The sequence below is a fragment of the Strix uralensis genome, chromosome 2 (genome assembly GCF_047716275.1).
Source record: "Strix uralensis isolate ZFMK-TIS-50842 chromosome 2, bStrUra1, whole genome shotgun sequence".
NCBI lineage: Eukaryota > Metazoa > Chordata > Aves > Strigiformes > Strigidae > Strix > Strix uralensis.
The window spans coordinates 19,205,031-19,224,196 of NC_133973.1; the positions used below are offsets into that span (position 1 = coordinate 19,205,031).

Sequence of the window (19,166 nt, forward strand, 5' to 3'; positions counted from 1 at the left end):
TCTCGCTTTCAAGCACAGGCTGTACACGGAATGGAGTCCAAAATGATCCCCACCCCCTTATTGCTTTGGGGGTTTGGCTTTATTAACAAGGATATAAGCAATAAGAAAATAAAGTTCAGCTATTTCTAAGGCTTCTCCCTCATGACTGCTCAGCCAGCATCTTAGATGGCCTCTCCCCAGCAAACCATTTTTATCTCCCTTTTACACAAGTGAACTAATAAGCCACCTACCTCAGTGAGTCAGCAGAACCCACTTAACCCTTTCCCAGAAGGGTCAAAACTTGCTATCAGGATGGTTTGGCTCAGGCTTGTTACTGAACCATATTCTGCCCCTCAGTCTTGAATAATTTATTTGTGCGGCAGACCTAGATTACTGTTTAAATCAAAATGCTACCCAAACAAAGGCTGTGCTGTAGAGTGCAAAATGAAACCAATTACTACATCCTATAATGCTCATCTTTTACAGTGTAAGATGCCCCCTACAGTACTGCAGAGGACAGACATTTCTGTTGAGAACAGCAGCCAGCCGTAGGAAATGGGAGAGAGATTTTTCGGAGGGAAACAGCCTTTGATAAAAAAGTAGATTCATTGCCAGAAGATATAGCACACTCCCACTTTCATCCATCAAAACTTAAGACCTTTTATAGACTGAAATTAAAGCAAGCTCCAAATATGCATATGCAGATTTGTTTTCCACAGAGCAACTTTACCAGGGATGAAGAGGAAAATGCCTATCCTAACACACATGGCAGAAATTCAGTATAAAATCTCGGAATGTGGATCAAAGCCTGGAATTCCACTACTTTAAAAACATACAATTCACAGAAGTATGCAGAAACAAGGGATGCATTGTATTATATATCATATTGTAGTAGAAGTGCATTATAAGCCTTATAGCACCTCTCGATGCCTGAAACATTAACAAGACCATGCTCCTTATGTACTTCAAAAACGTAATCTGAGTTTACTCAAAAAAACCCAACAACCCACACAAGTAAAATATGTTCTTTCTCTTATTTTTCTACCCTTGTTATTGTTCAATCACCTGATTTTGAGACTCCATTCACCTGACAATAAGTAGCTATCATTTACCCTAGTCCTGGCTGTCAGAAAGAGTCATCTTTATCTTCAGAGAAGCAGGGATAATGTCTAATCAGTGAGTTATAGTTGAGAAAAATGATTCTAAGTTTAGGAAAATTGGCAGCTGCATTTTCTTATCAGTAACCATTATTTAGATAGCACTGCTGATGTGCATGGCGTCATACAGACAAGGACAAAGACCAGGCCCTTGCTCCATAGAGCCTATATTACACAATTAAAATAGGGAGAGGTACTAGCATAATAGTAATAGTGAGCTCTAAGCCTCACAGTGGGAGGGAGAAGAGATGACAAGAAAAAGAAAGACAAAACTTCCTGTGAGAGAGCAATACCGCATCATCTCTCCATTGTTGTTTTATACTCAGCTCTGCCAGAGGGTTTTGTTGTTTCAAAATACAGTCTGTACAGAAGAGGGAACAGATAATTCCAGAGTAGAAATCAGGAGAAACTGGCTTAGGTATTTATAAGAGAGAGGTGGAGGATGTTGACTGGTGACAAAGAGCTGGGTGCTTTGATGAGTCAAAGACACAGTGTCATACGAGCCACACAAGTGACGCTGTGGCAGGACTGGCAGGTCATGTCACACAAGCTCACGAGGCTCTGCAGGGCATGGAAAAACCCAAGATTCTTAACGTGCTGTACTCAGTTAACATGGAGACTGTGCTCTTCCACTCACTCTGAAAAGTGGGTTCTGTAGCTCACGATACAAACAACACATTAACTGTAACACGCCAACTAAACCTACCATCTCCTAAAAATGAGCTTCCAAGTACCACATTCAACAGACATACAATTTGTCCTTAGGTGCATGGTGCCTTACACCAACACTTTAGTTACACATCATTTTATTATGAGGTCAGTCTGTGTATCACTCTTCTTTTAAGGCAATCACGTCGAAAATTAATACATGACAGTGTGACTATAGACATAAAAGCACAGACTTAACCGAGCTGCATACGTACAACAAACAGAAGTCAGTACTTCAGAAACCCAGCCTAACCTAACACTAATCCTAACCCTAACTCTGTCTCTTTAACTACATCAGAACATCATTTTTAGACGGCTGTTAACATCACTGCATTTTTCCTTTGTCGGCTCAAAGTTATTAGCAGGAACCAACCATACTGAAGCAGAGATGACTCTGTCTAATAGATAACAATGGTACCACATGAATACACTCATTATTGCATTGAACTTCTAAAAAGAAGGAGGCATCTTCTTTTTTCTAGTATTTCACTTTGCTTCTGCTACTTAGTGAAATGAAAGAATACATGTATTCCCCTGAACTGTCTTATTTCTGTAGACATTCATAAGACTGGTGCAGAAAATGGAGCCTACCTGTCAATATCTTCTCAGCGGTATAAAGTAAAACTGACTAAGAGAGGAACATTCTTCAAGTTCCTAGAAAAGGCTGTTGGCTTCTTCCATTTATGATCAAAAAGAGCCTAGAAAAAATATGTCCAGTTTGTAATGAGACTAGGAAATTGAAATAACCAAAATGGGATGCGATTGGTCTTTTGAATTGAGGTGCCACCGTTACTTGCTTTTGCTGCTGAAACATCGTCTGGCTCCTAATGGCTTCTAACTTTGTGTTCCTACCTACATTGATCATTTAATACTAGCATCTTCTTTCTGACAAACCACAAACACTTCCAAAACTTGACCTCTTCCCTTTATCGCCTTTGATTAAGAAGAGAACTATCTGCAGGAAATGCCCTACAAACCACAAAGGATTATCAGAAATATAATGATGAGTGATTCAGGGACTCTGTGGCTCTGCTTGTGTTCCTATAATCTGATCTTGGTCACTCTTCCCTTCTGCGCCGGAGCTTTGCCGTAGTTTCTTCTAGTCGGCTTCTCCAAGCAGCGATAATGGCATCATCATCCATCTCTTCTTCCTCTTCTTTACGCGTGCTTCGCCTGTACTGAGAGAACTGTCTAGATGCAAATCTTTCTTCACTTTGTTCCACTTTTGCCTCCTTCTGTCCACCCTCTTCAGACTTTGAAAAGCTCTGGGTGAACTTTCTCTTAGCTCCAAATTCTGACATGTCTGACCTGGCCTCCTCTTCACACGCCTCCACATGATGACATCTAACTCGACTCTGTGTAGATGGTTCAGGGGATTCAGAGTCAAAGGACGGTTCAGGTGTTCGGCTGAAAGCGTGCAGCTCTGGGCTCTTTTCTCTGGAACTTGTCTCACTGACTCTTGACCTTGTGAACTTATACATCTTTTTGTCCTCTTTTGCAGAAGCTGAGGAAAATCTTGACATGGTTCTCAGTGAATCTCCTGTTGACTCGTAGGAAGAACAGCTGTCCAGCTCTTCTCTTTGGGATCTGGAGAATCTGTAACTGGATGTTTCAGAATCCATCTCTCTAACTTTGGATGATCTGCTATATTTCTCTCTAGCCTTCTCACTTTGATCATAATATGACGGTGGTTCTCTTTCTGCTTTCAGGCCACTGAGCCACTTGGTGATATCAGTCTCCATCTCTGACTTTGGTGCACCTGTGTTTGCAGGTTGACTGGACAGATCAAAGACTGTATCAGTTCTGTCAAGATCTGCTTGCAAGGGGCGCCTGTGGCTATTTGTTGTACTCTCTCTGTCATCTTCTATTTCATTTTCATCTCCTTTGGTCATCTTTTTTTTAAATAAAGTGCTGCGTTTATTGTCTCTGATCACCTTTTCAATTTGATAATCTGTCATTTTCTCTCTCATTTCCATTTGCATCTCCTTCTCCTTCCTCCTGAGTTTCTTTAGGTCAACTTCATCAGCAAAGAGGCTGTACAGTGGCTTGCTTGTCTGTGTTGTCTTCATGTTTGAACTAGTCCCATCTGTCCTTGCACTCACTGAGGTATTGCAAGACAGGACAGACTGAGACTCAGCCCTGTGCAAGTTCTGCTGGCGAAGGTGAGAGGTAGCAAGAGACGAGCCACTCTGAGCACTGAGGAGAGAAACCTTATCATCATCTACACGCCTGCCGAGGTCTCCTGACATTATGCTGGAGGCCACTGCAGACGATGGACGGGAAAGCATCATGATCTCATTTTGCTTTTGAGCAATGGTTTCACTGACCACGTTAGCAATCCAGTTCTGAATGCTTGCCATGGATATCGTGTCACCTGGGCCAACTGGGAGATTGGGAACAGGTATACTTGGCTGCATTGCCCCTGTGCTGCTCCTGGTCTGCGATAAAGATGAATGATTTGTCTGCATGCTCAGTGCAGAAGCTGCATCCTCAGCACCGCTTGCAGAAGGCGCCGAGGGCCAGAAAGCTGACAGTGGGATACTCCCACTCATCATACTGTCTGTCTCCCAGCTGCACATGGACTGGCTTTCTTCTAAAATTTTCTTTGAACGTTCAAGGAGCTCTACACGCCTCTGCTTCTTTTTAGCTGAAGCAAAATCCTCACTTTTGGCAAACTCCACAAATTCCTCCTTGCTTTCACTGCCCACTTTCTTCTGCCGCTTCGTTTTCCAAGCCTGGTAAGCAGTCAGGTTAATATCTGACAAACTCTTCCCTTCTGTCTCCTCCCCATCTGCCTGGCTGCCATCTTCTGCTGGAGATGGTGCAGAAGATGACGATGGTTCTAAATCCTTCTTGTGAAAGCCAAACTGGATCCTCTTGACCTTCCACCTTTCTAAAGGAGTCAACTTGTCTTTGTTCTTCTGGCAGAAATTGTAAAAGGAGCTACTGTCTGAAAACACACTCTCTTCATCCACATCCCTCTCCTTTCTTCCTGTTTCTGGGGATTGTCTCTCCCCACAATTTTTATTCTTAGAATGATACCTCTGAGCAGCTTCTTTCTCAACCTCCAGAAGCCTCTGGTTCCACATGTCCCAGGTGCTCTCTGAAGACATAGAGCCTGTGCGGCTCCTCCTCATCCTGCTAAAGCTACTGGCTTCTACCTGTTGTTTTAGGGTTCGGATCTCAAAACTGCTCACACTCTCAACATCACTGAATTCACCTGTTGGGTAAGGTCTTCCTCCCATGCTGGAATCTCCATCCTCCTCCCTGGGTGGACCATCCATTTGGTATTTCTCATTTCTGCACTGCCAGTCATGGATCCTCTGTTCCACATCCTCCTCAGATTGTTCTCCTTCCTGATCTGGAAGCTTTGGAGATGTTCTTCTTCCATGGTTACCTCCTGGTTCCTTTGCAGGCAGGCCTTGTTTCTTCCTCCATTCCTCATACAACTGTTCCTCTTCCTCCTCACTGATGAGGGTGGAATGTTTGGAAACCCGGCTAGTTTTTCCCACTGATGAAGAGCTCATAAGACTACCCAGCAGGCTGCTGGTGTCCTCTTCTTCTACTGTGATGGAGTGGGCTTTGGCTCCCATGATGCTTTCTGAGTCCTCAACTCCAGACAGCTGGGAAGAAGTCCCTGCATGGGCAACAGGACTTTGACTAGGAGTTACTTCTTCATCTCCAGTATGCTCCAACTCTCGTTCCTCCAACAATTGCTCATTGAGGTCCCTTAGCTGTTTCAGAAAGCCATCGTTGGGGTAAATGGCACGCTTCTTTCTCAGAGTCATCAGAGCCTCCAGAATGGTCATATGGTGGTAGATCATCAGGTAAGCAGCCACGAGCACAGCTGAGCGACTGATTCCCATTTCACTGCTGACAAGGATTTTGCCTACAGATATTGAATATAAAAGTAGTTAGTTATTTCCAATAACACAGAGAGGCTGCTCTGATACGTAGCACAAAAGCATTCTCTGAATAGTGTTAAACAGATTATATGTTTCAGTGACTGTAACCAATACAAAATATCTGTTAGCTTCATCTTAATAAAAATTTAGATACATATGAATAAAAACCACTTTAGTTTCAAAAGCTGTGGGCAGGCACATATTAAAACAATCTAAGTAATATTTGTATTTTCACCTATACACTTCACTTCCCCAAATAATCAAAAAACTTATTAGAAAGGTATTAGAAAGACAAGTGATACAGTATTCTTGACTTGCTGGCTGACTTAAGGTAAAACATTTAAGCTTGCCACGCTTCAGTTTCCCCATATGTAAAAAGGGATATATTAGCATTAGCCTCCAGGAGGGTATTGGGAGGATAAGCAAATAATTTTTAATAAAGCACATTATAGGACTTAAATACAATTTTATATTAAATTAATTATATTTCTGCTAGAATACAGAGCTGCTGTTTTGCAAGGTACACCCAAACAGTTTATGTGTAAACTGGCTGGAGGCCAGAGTCATAGTATATCTCAGAACAGGAGAGCCAAGCAACTAGCAGAAGATTTTGACTCTGACAAACTGATACAGCTGCTTCAAACTACTGGGACCCACTGTTCTGTAAACAGTGACTGCAAGAGCTGGAATCAAAGCTGAGGATCTGCTTTATTTCATGGCATTTACACAGAAACCACCTATTGCAGAAAACTGAGCTTTGGCACAGAAGAACTGTTTTTTAAAGTTACTTTTCTAGCAAATTACAGTTAAAGAAAAGCTTGTAAATATGAAGAGAGCTTAAATGAGGCTTTGCAAGCTTGCAAATAACAGAAATTACTGTTTCTAAATGTGTGATAAACTTCAGTTTAATCAAACTGTTTGCACTGAAACTTAATGAAGCCACTTTAAACACCACCCTTCTGAGTGCTGATATGCTACTGCAAGTATTTACCTAATGTACCTATTCCTACAATCCTGAAATGTCTTTTACACCTTTCTTAGTATCAAAACTCTCCGTTGCCTTCCAAGTGTTTTAACAGTAACAGCTCACCAAAAGGGGGAGATCTCATTCCTCTGCTTTCTTTCAAGGCTCCTGTCTCTGTGCATCCTTTCTTGTGTCATCTCTGGTACTGACCAGGCCCTTTAATGAGCCAGTGCAGTTCACTAACCCAATGGAAAATCATCTCTTCCCTGATGGGCTGTCATTTTTGCTGGGTTAGTGAGTTGAAGGGTTGATAAATGCCAGCAGCAGTAACATTTGTACTATGCCAAGGGTAGCAATGGGACTTATGAGGACAAATATAGATGGATAGAGTGTCCCTCCTCGTGTTGTTGTCAGTGAGCTATTAAAATTGGCTCAACTTTTCTTGTGTACTAACAAAACTTCTCACTTTTCTCACTGTCACTTCTACTAGGAGGTAACCTGTTGTCTCTCTACCAAAATTAAACGCACTGCATACATATATGAAGAATATCAGTGATACCACTGATTGTGGTGTTCATTTTTTTATTGAATTCCATGACAATATTTCTAACTGTCCACTGAAATGGCAACAAAATGACCAGTATGCACTGGAGGTCCACAGAATAACAGCTGCCATGGAATTGGAGTACAGCAAATTATAGAGTAGCCTGGGTGTAGATATCCAGGGATTCAACCCAGCTGTTTGGACTGTTCTAGTAAATCAGCCTGTTCTTTTGTAGTAAACATCCTGGCAAAACTGAAACTTGCAGTGTACAGGAATGTATCAATATTATAATATTATATCAATATAAAAATATATATTTATTGGAGCAGGGCTTCACCTCTTTGCGATAGTGGGGTACTTTCAAAGCAGTTGAGGGAGGTGGCTCGCAGCCACTTTGAGTCAGAAGACATGGGGCTTGCAGCAGGGCTACCTCCTCTCACTAGTTTGCCCCTTTCTGTTTTGAATGAGGCATGCCAGAAATGGGCAAGAAGTGTTCACTGTAACTGGACGCAGAAAACAAAGTATCTGCCTTCTACCCAATTACAAATGTGGCATTGGCTGTTTATCAGAGTAACAGTTCCACCCATTAATTCCCAAGCATTCTGGAACACTGTAATCTTCTCCTCTTACCCCTGTAAGTCAGCAGTGCTTCGTCAAGGAACTCTGCAGCTGGGCGGAAGTGTTTGGAAATATCCATATCTGGAAAATCATCCACTTCAATGCCCAGGTATTGGATATTCAGACCGTTGTAGAACCCTGCTCCTGTGTATACACCTGTACCATGAGCTGCGTTCAAGACGTGCGTGATCCCCAGCCTCTTCAAACGGCTTTTGTTCACTGCAACACTTCTTCAGAAAAGAAAAGAAAGATGTTAGATATCAATGCTCCTATTTTGGGTAGGAAAGAAGCCGTCTGCTACAAGGTCTACAGAGCTCCCGGTCTGGGTTACTCATCCAACATGCGGTTCCACTCAGACCTTAATGTCCTTTGAGAGTTCTACAGGTATTTCTTTCCAATACTCACTGGGAAAAGAAAATGAGAAATCTGCACTCACCAGTAGAGCTGCGTGGTCGGTTTCCACTCCAGCTTGATTTTAAACTCATCCTGCCATCCTAGGTTTAGGCTGTTTACTTATTTCTCAATTTTTACCACACAATTGATGTTTTACACTATGTCCCCTTCTAATTCTGTCTGATCACTGCACTGTCGTCTCAGATGACCTGCAGAAGACCTAACCATTTCCACTTGACATTTGCTACAGCATTTCTTTTTTAACTGTCTTTTATGTGTAACAAGGATTTTAGTCCCAATTTCAGGGCCAAATTCCAATCAGAACAGTCTAATTTCGGCTCGTTTGCCTTTTCCTCTCCTAAATCATCAAAGCATGAAAATAGCATAGGAAAGCTGCTGATTCTATTCCAGAAGTATTTATTTTTCAGTATAGAGATCTTTGTGAGCATATTTGGAAAAACACTTTGGGGGTCTCTAGGGATGAAAGGTATTAGATGCATGTAATACATGTTATGCCTTCAGTGGTTCCATCTGACCCTTCACTGGGAATCTCGTGCAACTTGATGACAAAAACCGACACTCACTTTTCTGCTATGAAGACATTAGGCCAGACTTCATCCACAGCATCCCTGGGGGTCTCCAGCCTGTCTTTCACAAGTGCCCTCTGCAAGTCCATCACACACGGCGTGTTAAACAAGCTGGTGTCATCAATCTTTTCCTTAACTCGGTTGTACAGGTCTTCCACCATCAGCTGCCGTGCAGATTCTAACATCCTGGGACACACTGACTCTTCATTGGTGTCCTTTGTCTTCAGTTCTGGAATAAACTGACATTGTAACTAAAAGCATGTAAAAACAAATATATGACCTATCATTCTTTGTTCCTAGGCAAGCCTTGTGGCTTGCTTTTTTCCCCAGTAACATCACACTGCCCTGTCTGCAGTGTGTGCATGTACATGCTCATCTAGTAGCCTCAAGGTAGTTAGTAATAGTATTGCACTGTCCTCTCAGTCCAGAGACCCACACTGGCCAAAGGCCTGGGAGTTAAGGGCATGATCATTCTAGCCCCAGAAGAATGCAGTCACTCTCTACAGCTTCCTGAGGAGGGGAAGTGGAGAGGGAGGTGCTGAGCTCTTCTCCATGGTATCCAGTGATATGACATGTGGGAATGGTTCAAAGTAGCACCACTGGGGAGGGGCTCTGACTGGACATTGGGAAGCATTTCTTTGCCAAGAGGGTGGTCAGACACTGGAACAGGCTTCCTAGAGAGGTGGTCGATGGCCCATCTCTGTCAGTGTTTAAGAGGCATTTGGACAGTGTCCTTAATAACATCCTATAACTTTTGGTCAGCCCTGAAGTGATCAGGCAGTTGGACTAGATGATCACTGTAGGTCCCTTCCAACTGAAAATATTCTATTCTATTCTATTCTATTCTATTCTATTCTATTCTATTCTATTCTATTCTATTCTATTCTATTCTATTCTATTCTATTCTATTCTATTCTATTCTATTCTATTCTATTCTATTCTATTCCATTCCATTCCATTCCATTCCATTCCATTCCATTCCATTCCATTCCAGCAAGCAACCAACAATCAAACTGTATTCACCACTGCAGTACGTGATTTAGCCACAGATTCAGTGCACAACTTCAAAGGAAGTCACCAAACCTTTCTGTAAATCTTTATTTCTTTGTGTTTTTTACCTCTACCTCAGGTGGGGTTTTCTCATAAAGGCTTCTTTAGCATTTTAGGATCTCTGGATGAGAAAGGCAAAACAAGTGCAACCCAAATCTCTATCACTTACATAGTTCTTTTACCCTTGCTCCTCTTACCTTCATTGATTATTTGTTTGGCAGCCACAGCAGATGACAGATGGATTGGCTCCATGAAGATGCTCTCTGTATCGGTGTCCGATATCAGTGAATACCTGCCAACCAACCACACTGCCTATTAGGCAAATGCCCTCCACTGGGATCCCATCTCCAGGACTTCCCATTCCAGAAGAGAGCAGAGGGAACTGGAGCAGTGAGGATTCTTTGATGGTAGAAGGGAAGCCCCAGCTCTTCTCCCACCCCTCACCCCCACCTTGCTCTCCAGCGTGGCACTACAGGCTTCAAACATGCCTTGGTATCCAGTGTTTGCAGGACATAGACAGGTCCCATGGGGAGGAGCTGTGGTGGGCTGGAGTGCAAGAGAATGGACTGGTGGAGGAGTTTTTGGGTAGAGAAGATCAATGTCTGATTTGAGACTGGGAGGGGGATGGATCACAAGGAATAGTCTCAAAAGTAGCTCTTACTTAGACATAAACATTGTCCTAACTAGAATTCATTGAACAATTCAGAACAGATTATGGTAGAAAACTGTTGGGTTTTTCTTCTGTTAGCTAATTGCCTACAAGCATCCTTTGAGTTACCACAAGCTGCAATGCAAGCATTAAGATTGAAGACTGTGAATCTCTCCCTCAGTACATTGGTCACTTCATAGCACGAATCTGTGATCAGTCTCTCCACTCACACAGTGTTGTCTAACTGCAGGTCAGAAACAACTATGAAACCCACAAACACCTTTGAAGGGAGTTCTTTGACACACAGCATGATTTACTTAAGTTTTTGTTAGGCAAAAAAAGGTCACAATCTTGAAAAGAAATATATTTCCATCCGGGTCCACCTGTATAGCACAAGCAAATCCTCTTATTTAGTCCATCTTAACAAAATATTTTACAGAGCTTTTTCCCTGATGCACACCCTCTATATTTCCTTCCAAATAGATGGTACAGATCATTAGGACAAGTTTGCTGCCATCACAGAAGCTATATGGCAATGCAGGCTTGCAGTACTTGCAATACACTCTTTGTTTTTGTTTAATTAAAGCAGGAGAGGGTGGATGATTAATGTGCAGTCAGGGTGCAGCAAAGTGCCTGGCGAGCTAAACTGCCTTCATCCTCCAGAATCAAAATGGAGGGCACAGCCATTGGAAACCACTTAATGGACTTGCGAAGGTCATTTAGTTGGGTTCCAGCACTTGTCAACCGTGACTGAAAATAATCCTTTTCTAGCTCTTCAAAGGAGTTTATGCGATGAGCAAGGGGATCCTCAGTCTCATTTACAGGAACTGACAGAAATTTGCAGCTATGCCCTGCCTTCAATTCCTTTTGCTGTAAAGGTTACCTCCAAGCTCAATAAAAAGATAACAGTTGGTAATAATCTGCCACCACAGCCTCAACACATTTTACCTGTAGCTGCCCCAAGCATCCATGAGACACACAGGTGCAGAACTGCCCGAGCCTGGATGCTTCAAGGGCCTCATTCTGTTTGGGAAGGACCTTGTCATGTTCATCATTGCTTTTGGCATTGACAGCAAGAAAAAAAGCAGAAGAAAAAAAAAAAGGAAGGCAAAGGAAGGGAAGGGAATAAACTGGAGAGGTGGTTCTGTTCATTTTGAGTGACTGATGAGCAGTAGAAGAGTGATTTACCAAGTTCAATACATAATTTTACTTTATGTGAGCTCAGTGAACTTCCTAAACAATTTTTAAACGCATGTAGTTAAATGAAATAAGCACTCTGTCTTCATTTTTCTGCAGTGCCCAACAGTTAATGCGAAACATTTCATAACCTCCTACTTGTTGAGGGCCACTGGGGCACGTTCTTTTCAAATTTGATCCCTACTCCCTGCCTTCAGCTAAAGGATCTCAAAGTGTACAGAAAGCCCTGTAGAGCATTTTGCTTTAGGAAAAGAGTACAAAGGGATGTGTTTTTACTTGTATAGGAGAAAACACATCTAATCATGCTTGTTTTGCTTGAGGTAACTCAATTTTGGCTTGCACTGTGACAGCCTCTTGTTCAGTGCCTGAAGCTTGTAGCTAAAGATGTCTCTGAACCAAACCCAAATCTGAAGACCCTCAGTCTTTCTGGGGCTGGGAAAGGCTAATATCAACATAAAAAAATCCACAGGTCCTTATAATGGACAGAAAAATGGGGATGAATTTGGGAAGAGTTGAAATCTGGATCAGAAGTTTCGACAAGGGCATGGACATGAGAGGATGAGAAAGGGAAGAGCAACGATACCACCCCACAGTAATGCTTTCTGCAATTTATCCCCTCCGTGTGCTCATACACTCTCAGCGGGATGGATTAATTAGCACAGGAGTTCTGTCTCTGCAGTCTTTCTCCCTGCTGGCATGCTAACCCCGCTTCAGGGAGCAGAGGGAAACCCTGGGCGCTCCACACTTAATCCAAGTGCCTGTGAGGACAGGAGGTGGTGGAAGAGGAGGGAAGGCAAGCTGATCTACCACGTGCTACCAGGAGGCCATGGCAGCGAGCATACTCACCGGCTGGGCGAGGGGCTGCGGAGATAGTGGGCCTGCACGGCCTTCACGTCCTGTCCCTCGTCCTCCTCATCATGCGGCACCGCCTGCTCGCTGTCTGAATCTCTGCTGCTGGCCATGGCAGCTGTGAGAGGATCCGCTACAAGGGGAGCACAGCAGGAGGGAGGGCCATTACAGCCGTCCAGGCGGGAGGCCATCCCCCGGCTGTGGGGCAGCGGTGGCAGGCGGGGAATGGCAAAGGGGCTCCCACAACCCTGCGAGCAGCCCTCGCCACAAACCAGCCACACTGGCTCCTCTGCCAGGGTGCCTGCCATTCCCAAAGCCTTGTGCAGCTCCCTGGCTGCTGCCCAGCGAGCGCCAATGCCCTTCTTGCCTGTGAGTAAGCGTGCAGGAAGGCCAGGAAGGAAGGGGTGGCGGGGCAGAAACTCTATCCCCCCCCTGGCCAGCTCAGCCATGTGTGGTGGCTGAAAGGAGCTGTACACAGCCAGAGCCGGACTGGAAGGAGCGTTGCGGGCAAGAAACATGAGACCTCGCCTCCCCAAAATGAAACGCTCCTAAAGCTCAAGGCTGAAGGCGCTTTAAGCCTCGGGACTTTGTCCTTGTAATCCTTTGTGGGGAGGCTGCCGTGCCCGCCCTGGGCGTGGGAGAGCGAGGGGGCTGTAGCTCGGTTAGGAGCATGAAAACACAGCAGCCGATGCTTTCCCAGGTCCGGCCAGAGCAACTCCTGCCTCGCTGTGCCACGATAGCCAGCAGCGGCTCCAAAGGGCCCCAGCAGCTGGCCTCAGGCGGGAGGACCATGGCCGCATGCCTTCAACGGGGCTGAGGAGTGGCTGCCACTCACGGGCAACAAGCGAGGAGCCAGGGGAGCAAGGAAAGAGCACTTACCCCCTGTGCCTGGACGATTCTGCTGGGGGTCCCTGCCAGAGGCACGCCAAAGGAGTCGAGTGAAGAGGGCAGGAAACCTGGCAGGGAATGGTACTGGGGGGAGAGAAATCAGCTGCCCCCTCTCACTCTCTCTGCGGTTTCTTCATCAAGGGGCAGGACAACTGTAGGCACCAAACCTTTATCAGCTTTCTAAATATAGTGATGTCCTGACACTGGCTGCTGGATTGCACGGGAAAGAATTCAGTGCCTCATAGGCAGCAGCTGGTCAAACACTTAACTCCTTCCCCACTGTGAGCTGTATCCTCTGACATTTCCCAGCTGCAGGAGGAGCCCAGAGGAAAGCCCAGAGCCAGTGAGACTGGACGTCCACCTGCAGGGAGCCTCCAGGCAAGTTGGAGCCCACCAGGCGCAGCTTGAAATGCTGGTATGACCTCTGATGTCCTTGGGAAACGCTGTGCAGGATGAGCCACTCCATGCTTACTAGAAGCAAGCTACCTGTTAACTACCTGGACTTCTGTAAGGTCTTTGATACAGTCCCCCACATCATTCTTACCTCTAATGGATGGACTATTCGACGGATAAGGAATTGGCTGGATCGCTGCATCCAGTTACCGTCAACGGCTCAGCGTCCAAATGGAGACCAGCAACAAGCGGTGTCCCTTAGGGTTCTGTATTGGGATCAGTACTGTTCAATATCTTTATTAATGACATAGACAGTGGGACTGACTGCACCCTCAGAAATTTTATGGATGACACCAAGGTGAGTGGTGCACTTGATTTGTTAGAGGGCAGGGATGCCATCCAGAAAAACACTGACAGGCTTGAGGAGCGGGGCCATCAAACCTCATGAAGTTCAACAAGGCCAAGTGCAAGGTCCTACACCTGGGTCAGGGTAATCCCCAATATCAGTACAGGCTGGGGGCTGCAGAGAAGGACTGGGGATGCTGGTGTATGAAAATCTGGATGTGAGCCAGCAATGTGCGCCTGCAGCCCAGAATGCCAACCATATCCTGGGCTGCATCAGAAGCAGCATAGCCAGTGGGTCAAGGGAGGTGATTCTGTCCCTCTACTCCGCTCTCATGAAACCCCACCTGCAGTACTGCATCCACCTTTGGAGCTCTCAGCACAAGACATGGACGTGTAAGAGTGGGTCCAGAGGGAGGCCACCAAAATGATCAGAGGGCTAGGACACTTCTATGAAGAAAGGCTGAGAGAGCTGAGGCTGTTCAGCCTGGGGAAGAGAAAGCTCCAGGGAGACCTTATTGTGGCCTTCCAGTACTTAAAGGGGATCTTATAAGAAAGACAGAGAGACTTTTTACCAGGGCCTGTAATGACAGGACAAGGGGCAATGATTTTAAACTAAGAGGGTAGATTTAGATTAGATATAAGAAAGAAATTCTTTACTATGAGGGTGGTGAGACACTGGAACGGGTTGTCCAGAGAAATTGTGGATGCCCCATCATTGAAGTGTTCAAGGCCAGGTTGGATGAGGTTTTGAGAAACCTGATTCAGTGAAAAATGTCCCTGCTTATGGCAGGGAGGTTGGACTAGATGATATTTAAAGGGCCCTTCCAACCCAAACCATTTTGTGGTTTTATGATTGTATGATTAGCTGATTTTTGTTCTTGGAAGAGCTAGGACTGAGGTACACTGTGTCTTCTCCAATGCCTTTTCAAAGAGAAAACCTACAGTTCCCATCTCTTGACACCCCAGCAAAGCTCATGGGCCACACTGGTCTGGGGCAGATCCAGATGAAAGCCTAAGTGCTATTTTTACCTGTACCGGGGGCTCCAGTTCCGAGTCATGCAATGACATCCCACTGTTGATTCCTTTTGCAAACAAACAAGCTAACAAGAAAAGAAGTGGAGAAGAGAGCTGACCTATCTCATACCACAGATACCTTTGCTGCTGCATCATGCTGGGCAGGGCCTGAAAATCCCCCTTCCAATTTACTTGAGTGCTGGATCCCCACATGGGGATGGGGCAACATCTGTAGGGGTCCACCTCATGGCAGGGAAGAGCCGTGAAACAGGCACTCAAGTCCTTGTGTGCTCATAGCCTAGACTTGTCTTAATACAGTTACTGGGGTGAGCAAGTAGGAACCAGACAAAGTGGTACATTGAATCTCGGGTGTCGTATCAAGAGGAGAAATGGATTACTGATTACAGGTTTGAAGAGATCCTAATGGTTTCATGTACCAAAAGAGGATGGGTTGTGTTGATCCTACAGCTGCCTCCTCTGGGCAATGTAATTTTTAGCCACTTCTGCAATGCAATGCCACGTGTGTTCTTGTTAATTACTGCTAATTGAGGCAGGAAGTGATCTAAAGACATTTGCCTATGAACTCCCTTATTATTGAAGAACAGAGTTTTCAAAGGACCTAAATGTTGTGGGAGTATGTATACCATTGACAATCAGTAAAAACTGATGCTTTTAAGTCACTGAGCTGCTTCTGAAAATCCTGTTCATGAATCTTTAGGACACAAGTGCAGCAGGGGATGATGACTACACCTGAAAGCTCTGCCCTGCCCACTGCAACCATTCACATGTAGAGATACAGACAGGGTCACATGTGTTGGAGACTTGTGGAGAATACACAGACAGCAGGCAGCCTGGCAGCTCTTCTTCACTGTTTGTTACAAGTTGTTGCTTTATGGGATCAAGATGACCACGCAGAACAGAGGCAAGGATGCTAGAAATCTTTGCTAATGAACGTATGCACATGAAAACACTGCAAAAAGTAACAAGCTGTAAGTGGTTGGGCATCTGTCGTTGGTGATTAATATATCCATTCATAGATGAACCCAAACTGAACACGGCCAGGTGCTGTCCTCTTAGGAGGGAAAGATGGGATCTTCATGGAAGGTTCATCTTTCTCTGTCTTAACAGGAGTTACTATCATTTATAGTGTTAGCACTACACTACCTACGTATTAATCCTCACTGGCTTTTATAGGCGAGCCTTATCAGAGAATGTATTTTTAGCAAGACAATAAAGCCACCCTAGCTTCATATTAAAGCTTTTCATGTCAATGGCAGTTTCATTTAAATAAAGTAATAATATCCCCTAAAAATCTTATATATCAGCAAAAAGATTCCCCAGAGCTGCAGCCATTACCAAAAATAAGACTTTAAGGGTTTGCATTGTCCATGCTTGAGTGATGAAGAAGTTGATGTGTTTCAGCCTAAGCTAAGATACAGGCCTGCGTTAGCCTAAGTAGGGCCATGGCTAAGCTTTGGCAGTGTTGACGGTACCTATAGCAGTTCTATTTAGCTGTGGTGCCAATGCCTGTGAGTTTTAGCAGCTCGCACTAGACAGGGAAAGAAAGTTAACCCAGAAAAAAAATTAAAATTTCTTAAAATTGCCAGCTGTCCCAGTCTTTCTGTTTGGGCAGCTCTACTGACTTCTCAGACGTAAACTGTACATTTGCCTCCTGCATTTATCAACAGTTCCTGAGGCCTTCAACGAGAACTGCCAGGGAGAAGTGACGGGATATAAGTGCCAAATACCTTTTCCAATCTAGGCCTAAATAACTAACAAAAGCTATAAATAAAGTGCATCTAGACAAGTGCCTTACCATCAGATTTATGTAAGTATCAGGTGTTGAAGTATATGCTCTCGATGATACCTAGGAAACCAGTCTTATTGAGTTAAGTCTCCAAAACAACAGAACATTATCAATCTGAGCACCAACTTACTTACTAGTAACGCAGCTGAGTGGCTGATAGAGGCAGGGTAAAACTGTTCCCACAGTGAATCATTTCCACAGCAGTATCTCTGCACAGACACCAGACAAGGCAGCCTGTCCAAGTTATGGACCATGAGGCGAGATCCAGCGCCTGTCCCTCCTCCCCAGAGCAGTGGAACTAGACACATGCCAATACACTTGGAGAGGATGCACCTTGTTATTTTAACAGTTAAATAATAAATTTATGTGAAAATAATTCATTTGTTTCAGGGTTAACATGCAGTGCTTAATCTACATACTATCTTTTAGACAGTAAGGTTACTAAGCTCAGACCTGCTTTAGGTATTTGAGGAACTATTGTTATAGGTGCTGTTTTCAGCTCAACTGCAAGTTCTCTCTGTTGCGGGTTTTTTGCTAGCCAGTTGCTGAAGTTAAGAAAACAGACTAAACCCCATGTATTTCCACAGGCAGTGGGATTAACAAGCTTGGTTTCTAATGGACGTGTGTCCTGCAGTCCAGGCGCCCCAGCACAATAAACATCTCTCACAGAGCCATCAGCTCTTGCCCCCATGACTACTTGCTATGCCATATTTCCCTATCTGCCTGACTGTGCAAGAGATGAGACAGACCATAGTTAGGTGCATCGGTTGCACAACCACAGATTCTTGGAATGGAAGACAGTGATTAATGCCTAAGAGATACCATTCATTTAGATTTCTCTCTTATCCCAACTGATTTGGGATTGGTGATTTTTATGAGACTGAAAGGAACTTCCCATCTTTAAGATTCCTGTCTGTCAAATTTAGCTGAAATCAGTCAAGTGAGTTTTGAAATTACTGGGGAGAAAAGAGAGAAGAGAGGTTGTATAAATTATAGTGAAAGTCTTATTTCTGTGAAGAGGATAACGGCAAGATTACCAAGTTGGTACAGTGTCTGTCAGAGACTGTAACCAACTTCTTTCGGTGAATACTCAAAGCTGTTATGTAGAGAACTGAGAATTAACAGAGGAAGTATGGGCAGATGGCGTACAGTGATGGCATTTCTGTCACTATCTCTGTTCATCAGATTCAGTTAAAATATTAAATGGGAGCAAAATCAAAAGTGTGGAAGCTAGGGCAAAGATCCTACATGTCTCTCCCTGGAGGCTGTGGGATAAAGTCACAAAGATCTTAAAGTCTTTAAAGGAGGTAAAAATTTAAGAAATTCATCCTTGTGAGGAACCTTATCCTTGTGGGGTCCAAAGAGGAGAAAGGAGACTACTGACCTTGCTCCAATTTTGTTTATGTCTTGAGTCATTTGTAGTTAGCATTTAGAAGTTAGCAAGCTGTTTCTGGAAAAAGGCTCTCCTCTCTTTGCAGGGCCCTTGCCATCTCCTAATGCCTGCAGCTTATCAAAGATGAGACACATACAGCAGGATGGATTTTTCTACTGAATGCCCTAATTTGGAAGATTACCAAAGAGTATAGTTTCTGTAGTCTCATGTGCTTTAATTTGCTTTGTGCTAACAGTTTGTTTGAAGAGGTTATGTAGCAAGCACAGAAGTACAGATTGGATTTCCAGTCACTAATAAGTTTCATTATCTTAGAGGTGTTTTGAATAACTGCCATATAGAAAAAGAGGCAGTCTTTAGCATGGCTTTTGGCAGGTTTACCATGCAAGTATGGGGTCAGCACAAGATCAAGATCCAGACCCACTTTACTGGGCTAAACACAGGTATCTCCGATGTAAACACCAACTTTTGAGGTAGCCTCCTTCAAAAATCAAAACAGAGATCATCGGTATTATCACTGCATTGTGAGTATGATTAATTTAAGCTGAAAATAATGTCTGAAGACATGAAGTCCCCATCTAAGATGCCTAAAATGATCACTCACACCCTAAAAGTGACTTTGTCTCTCAAATGGCTAGAAATAGAGCATAGATGACTATCCTGGACGGAGACATTCCCTGCTGCCTGTTGGCAGTGAAGAGTTTTAAAGACATGCTAGCCAGCTGCACT

General features: G+C 44.1%; 1 protein-coding gene across 1 annotated transcript; it reads right to left on the reverse strand.

The window, feature by feature from the left end:
• Nucleotides 1-1,925: 1,925 nt before the first annotated feature.
• STYXL2 (serine/threonine/tyrosine interacting like 2) lies at nucleotides 1,926-13,616 on the reverse strand. The gene is made up of 6 exons (XM_074857341.1): nucleotides 13,480-13,616; nucleotides 12,598-12,733; nucleotides 10,103-10,197; nucleotides 8,853-9,084; nucleotides 7,888-8,105; nucleotides 1,926-5,733 (listed from the first exon to the last, which is right to left on the reverse strand). Exons 2-6 carry the CDS (start codon nucleotides 12,711-12,713, stop codon nucleotides 2,903-2,905), a joined length of 3,492 nt encoding a protein of 1,163 aa, XP_074713442.1. The 5' UTR covers nucleotides 12,714-12,733; nucleotides 13,480-13,616; the 3' UTR covers nucleotides 1,926-2,902.
• Between the last annotated feature and the right edge of the window lie 5,550 nt (nucleotides 13,617-19,166).

Bases quoted from the DNA above. Each gene is read 5' to 3' on its own strand.
- STYXL2 (XM_074857341.1), bottom strand. From the start codon at position 12,713: ATGGCCAGCAGCAGAGATTCAGACAGCGAGCAGGCGGTGCCGCATGAT. The intron at 8,106-8,852 runs GTGAGTGTCGGT...TCTTTTCTGAAG, and splicing joins AATGTCTTCATAGCAGAAAA to AAGTGTTGCAGTGAACAAAA. The intron at 5,734-7,887 runs GTAAGAGGAGAA...CAATATCTGTAG, and splicing joins AGCACTGCTGACTTACAGGG to GCAAAATCCTTGTCAGCAGT.